This window comes from Charadrius vociferus, unplaced genomic scaffold, assembly GCF_000708025.1.
Source record: "Charadrius vociferus isolate BGI_N301 unplaced genomic scaffold, ASM70802v2 scaffold494, whole genome shotgun sequence".
Classification (NCBI taxonomy): Eukaryota; Metazoa; Chordata; class Aves; order Charadriiformes; family Charadriidae; genus Charadrius; species Charadrius vociferus.
Window position 1 is genome coordinate 1,192,312 of NW_009648157.1, and position 6,000 is coordinate 1,198,311.

Genomic DNA, 6,000 nt, shown 5'->3' on the forward strand with positions numbered 1-6,000 from the left:
TCTCCTGTATTCTTCAGAGAAAGTGGAATAATATGTTCCAGTGATGGAGGAACTCTATTCCAGGCCCAGACCACTCTAATTCAAAGACAAGTATCTAATTTTACCCAATGTGACGTATCCCTACCATCAACTGTTGCTTTATTGAGGGTCAGATCCTTAGCTAATTATAAAGTTACTTAGCTATGGAGAAAGGCTGGCACTAGACCAGTTCATATGAAATGATGATCTGAACCATTATTTGAGCAAGCTACACTGAAGAACAAAAAATGTGGTACCTGAAAATACAAAATTATGGTCCACACCAAGCCGAGCACTATAGAAGGCCTGCCATCAGCAATATCAGTTGAATTTATGTTGACAAGTTTAATCTATATAGGAAAGAAAACATGTGTTACTCCCACACACAAGAGAAGATAACAATTATGAAGTGCATTTCAAATAGATTTTATATTTTTAATGCATTTTTGCAATCAAATAACAAGTTTCTTAATTAAAAAAAAATCACTGAATGGTGCAATTTTACTTGTAGAAAAAATATTTAATTTCAAGTAGAAAGAACAATAAAAATTACATAGAACCATTGTACAAACCGGAGATCCTCTGTATATGGACTAGCATGAAAAACAAAGGGAAAAAGATGATACAAAAATAAGTTTTAAATGCTAAACTATTAGGTAAATGCATTGATTTAATTTTATAACACAAAGAAAGCATATTTTTGGCACATCTTACAACACAATAAGGAAAGCAAATTAAATAGTCTGTAACATTTTGAATTATGCAGGGGTTTCTTGCTATAGTTCCAATAGATTTGGAATGGAAAGAGAAAAGCAAGTTTAAGAATAAACTAGAAAATGAAGGGAAGGGGGCAGGGAGAAAGGATAAAAGAAAGATAAGGGAAAAAAGAATGCCACAGTTCTCCAGTAGAGAGATCTTTTTTGTAAAGGATATTACCACCTCTGATTAAAGCTCCCTTGCAAGACAAACCTGACTGTAGTCCTTTTAAAAGAAAAGAGTAGGTGCGAATGAGGTGCCCAAGGTCACATGCAGTTTATCAACAGAAAGAGGAACAGATTCCATGACTCTTAACTCCCAAATGCTAATCTATAGTCTGAATACAGTATCACCCTAAAATAAACTCATAAGACAAAAGGCAGTAAAGGAGGGGATAAAGAGTATAACATAAAAGAAATTAGCAGATAGATAATGCTAAAGGAAATGGAATAAAACAGGTAGTATTGGAAAACAGCAAATATGTTAATACTTCGTTCCTCAGCAAAACTAAGTCTGCCATCAATCATGGTATAAATATGAAGGGCTGCTAAAGTGTTCATGCACTGCAACCTTGTTCATAGACAAAGGTTACGGAAAAACCTTGGGTTTAGGTTAAAGAAAAGCAGGAAAATTACTTCAGGTGACCTCATTTGTCTCCCTAAAACAGAAAAAAAAAGACTGTAGCTCTCTGAAGGAGCAGCTGGAAATGGACTGGATAATGTCAAGAGCAACCAAAAATTAGTTGTTCAGGGCTGCGAAGATCTTTTCAGAATTAAAACTCCACAAGCTGCTTGGGAAGAGGCAGAGGAGAAATCCCCACAGGTTATATTTCCAGTCCTCTCCACCAAGAAATCTGACAAAACTCTGGAAAAATTGACATTGCTTGCCTCTCTATCAGTCAATAAGGAAAATTTTCTATTACCTATCTAAGAAAAAATATTCCACGAATCTCATTCTTTCAGCTGACCAATTCTAACAAAAGCTTTTCTTTTTCTAGAAAGCGAGGTTTTTCTTATACGTATTATAGATCAAAAAATTTACAGGGACTCAGCTAAAGCTTCTGATTAGGCTACTGTTCACAGAAGCGCAACCTACCTAGTCTAGTTATTGTGTTATCTTTGTCTTATATTCTATCAAAATTGATCTAAAACTACAAAATAAACTTTTCAGAACCACGAAAAAAACCAGGTTGGGCCTGAATGGTATCTGTCAATTGTCATCTGCATTTTGCAGTATAACAGGGGTATTTGCAGAAATCCATTTGGACAGACTGAAAATAGGAAGCTGACTAATACCTGTAATAAACTTTACTTATGGGAGAGCCCACGGAGAAAGGAGACTCTTTCAGCACACCCCAAAGTGCTGCGCGCAGCCACCTGTCTCCCTTTGTTCTCCTTTGAGTGCAGACCAGAGACTGCACTCAGCTGCTGAGGTGGCATTTGTTGTCTGAACAGCATCTCTGCCTCCTCTGGGAGGAAAAGGGTGACAGACTGGATAGAAGCATCCTTCAGGCTGGATTCAGCCTAGAGACCACCTGCTAATGTGCACCAATCTACCTGACACACTGCATATTTCCAACTCCCTCTAGAAGGAAATCTGGCATATTGATACAAAGTACATTAAAAAAAAAAATCAAGACATGTCCAGACAAAAATACTCAGATATCATAAGCAAAAACACAGTGTGCCATTTCTGGCAAACTATCTTGATCCTCATCCGGATCAGTTATCTCGTTGCACTGCTATATTATTTCTGGGATCTCAGCTGGGTCATTCAAAGTTCAGGTCACCCACTACATTGTGACATGTAAATGAGGGCAGCATGGTTTTTTGCTTGTCATCCCACCCTTGGCTTAGGTTATACAGGTCTCACCACAAAGCAGCTCTCTGTATCTAAGCTTCAACTCTCAGGTTCCACATGATATGGTTTGTATTAACAAACTGTGCAACATAAACTAGTGAAATGGTGAGCTAAATCTGAATTTTGTGTTGGGAATATATTTGTCTTTGCTTTGATTATATATTTTCAATTCAAAAAAGTTCTCTTATAGATTTCTTTCTACAGGGATCTGGTACGACTGTTTCCTCTGTAACAGAAATATAATTAGGCGAATATGCCAAAGGGTTAAAGAGAGGGAAAGAATCCCAAAACCCAACAACTCCTGGTGTACAATACTGTAGAGACATAAAATTCATCAGGTGTTACATCTGCATTAAGAAAAATTGAATTAAAATGCAGAAATTAGAAGAACAAACTATCTGCAATCTAATTAAAAAACAGATACAAGTCATTACAATACAGAGAGAAAAGTCAGGGAAAAGGTAGAAGTAGATTGCTTTTATTTGATATTCATACCTAGATCACACTGAGCTTTTAGGTTTTCTGTCTTTTGTTAAATTTATAATTTTTTTTTTTCATTTCTAAAATGGCCACAGCACTGATTTTACCAGAATCAACCCGGGAATTAGTCTGAAGTCCTGCAAAGCTAATAAGGGGTCACACTGTTCTACATTTTCATATCTGTAATTTCAGGGAGAAGAGTTTTGTATGTACAACTTAGTGAAGTCCATAAATCTATTCTTTAATTATAAATGAATGCCTGTAGAACTGAAGATCATTGTTCTTTGCTGAGAACAGCAACAAGAAAGTAGGAAACATGAGGAGCCGGAGAATACATAGAAAAGAAAAAGGAAGGACATCATCCAAGGTGATTCTAACTTAAAAAAAAAAAAAAAAAAAAAAAAAGAAAAGTTTTACCCTATACATTGTTACCTACTAGTGTAGGATCTTGTCATTTTTACTTTACAGCAGCTTTTCGATACTGTGTAGAAACTGAAGACTGCATACATAGCTCAAATTTTGGAGAATAAGAACAGGTAGGTGGATACAAATCATACATTTATGGAAAGAAATAAAAAAAGACAGAAAAATCAGGACTAAGTGCAACCAAACATACCCGTCTTCCTTCTAGAAACTTAAGAGCTGTACCAATGTTGGCAACCCAGTGAATTCTCTTCAGCTGCCGTCCCTGCTCACAAGGCTTAAAGAGAAAGAACAGCATAAACTCCAATTAGATTTATGCCACTTTGCTGCAAAAAACAAAGTTCCAAATTATTATAAATGCCTATGTAAGTACCATAGTCTGATTTACATGTAAAAACGTTCTTTGGAACAGCTGAATTGTATCTTTGCATGTACCAACAGGGAGGACTGACAGATATAGGGGATGTAAATGTGATAGTTCTATTATAAAAAAGTTACATATGTCTTAATAACCTCAGAATGCAAGCTTTCAGCTTCAGCCCATAAACTTCATCAAATCAGAGAACTGTTTTTCTTATGTAAAATAAACTATTTTTATACACACGTCTATATGTACTTGAGAGAAAGTAACATTCTCTTAGGAAAATATTTTTGCCTGCAAAGGAGAAGTCAAGGTGGTTGTTATTTTTAAAAATCAGTCTGCAGTGAAGACATTTTACCTAGAGGATTTTTATCCATTCTCTCTAATACTTTATTGGTGATTAAAAAACCCAACTATCACAAACCCTCATTGAACAATGAATTTTGTTGAACCTCAGACATGTAGTCTAAAAAAAAGACAGAATCCTTTGAACTAAATCAAGAACCTATCCTAGCTTTCTAATACTCTACAGTGGAATTAAATTCCCCGCTGAATCTTATATTGTAATGCAAATATAAACCTACTATCATTTAAATTTGTGTTCACAAAGTTACAAAAGGATTTAACAAAGGCTGCCTATAGATTCCCGAAATTCCTCTTGCAGTTACTACAGAATATCATATTCTGCTATACATGACCTTTAAATTAACCAGACATTATTCTGGTTCTGGTCTTTCACTAATTAATGTAGGCAGGATACAATCCAATGAAGTTCATTGTAACAGGTGTCGTCATTAATTTTTTTTCTGTATTACTACTTCTGTTTTGCCACAAGAGGGAGACTTTCTGTCTTAGAAGAACAGAAACGAGTGTATTTCAACACAGCAGAAACACACTTGGAAGTATATCTTTTTTTACCGTCCTACAGTAAAATCACTCTTGCAATCTGAATTACTACCGAATTTTGGTTATCATCTGCAACCAAAACAGACGTGAAATATGAAAAAGGGGCAAAAGTGTGGCACTTGCCAATTGCCAGCCCGTGCAGGAACAGGTAATGCCTGAACCCTACAGCAAGCCACACGATAGACTGTCGATCTACTATTTCAGATGCTGCCACCTGATCTAAAAGCTGCTTTGGAAAAACTGAAAGCCCTTGGCCTAAAACCCTTCTGGTTTTCTCCCACATCACATGGACAAAACTAGTGTGGCTCCCAAGAGACAGCCTATTTGCCATGTACACACCGTGGCATCTGTACACAACCTGGCTGTGAAAAAGTCTTTTGGCATCAGTTAAGGACCTTTACAGTTGCAGAGCAGCTGTCAAGGTAAATGGATGTAAAAGCCCATGAAATTTGAGGGGTTCACCAATTTTTTTCAGAGAGAAAGCTGTAAATTTAACAAGAAAATACTATACTTATTTTTTCAAGATGTATCGAAATACCTTGCAGTTTAGACCTTGTTTGTGTCATAGTAGTAACACCCAGATGAACTGCAAAGACTAATATAAATAAGCAATTTTCATGAACTAATAAGACAAAATTAATAGAAAATGCATAAAAACAAGAATGTCAGTCTGTAATCATAATTTTGAGGGTTTTCTAACCAGGTAGCCCACTCTGTAAATAAGCTTATTTTACTCTATATCAGTCATTTTTTAATGGTATTCAAACATAGAAACGTATTAGAAAACTAATTCTTAGAGAAGTTATGCAACTATCACATATACTGAGAAGGAAGGAAGTTCTTACCAGCTTCTGCCCTGAAAGAACCTCCAAAAGGGCAATTAGCATTACCCCATCTTTGATATCTTCAAACAGATCGTTCACCATCATGGGAGGATTGCGCTGAAAAGGAGAAGACTTCAAACATTATAAGGGCTCACCAGCATCCCATCCTACCTCCCTTCTTTTCAAACAGAAGCACAAAGACTGGCTGGTCCCTTTCTTTACATTTTATAATGTTTAATATCAATGTATCATTTAACCATTACTTTGACACCATGTTTTTTAACTACTTAACATTTCTGGCACAGGATTGTAACACTAGATGCTTCCTGCCACTGATACAATGGAAAAACCTCCTGCTCCCTAAAACAAGCA

The 6,000-nt window shown here is 36.0% G+C and overlaps 1 protein-coding gene across 1 annotated transcript in view; it reads right to left on the reverse strand.

Moving 5' to 3' along the window:
* SYNE1 (spectrin repeat containing, nuclear envelope 1) overlaps nt 1–5,733 on the reverse strand; it is a 247,402-nt gene extending 241,669 nt beyond the window's left edge. The window contains exons 1-3 of the mRNA XM_009884058.1: nt 5,650–5,733; nt 3,731–3,814; nt 276–368 (exon numbers count right to left, since the gene is read on the reverse strand). Coding sequence (XP_009882360.1) covers nt 276–368; nt 3,731–3,814; nt 5,650–5,733 — 261 coding nt within the window. The remainder of the gene's footprint in view (nt 1–275; nt 369–3,730; nt 3,815–5,649) is intronic.
* Nucleotides 5,734–6,000: the final 267 nt, after the last annotated feature.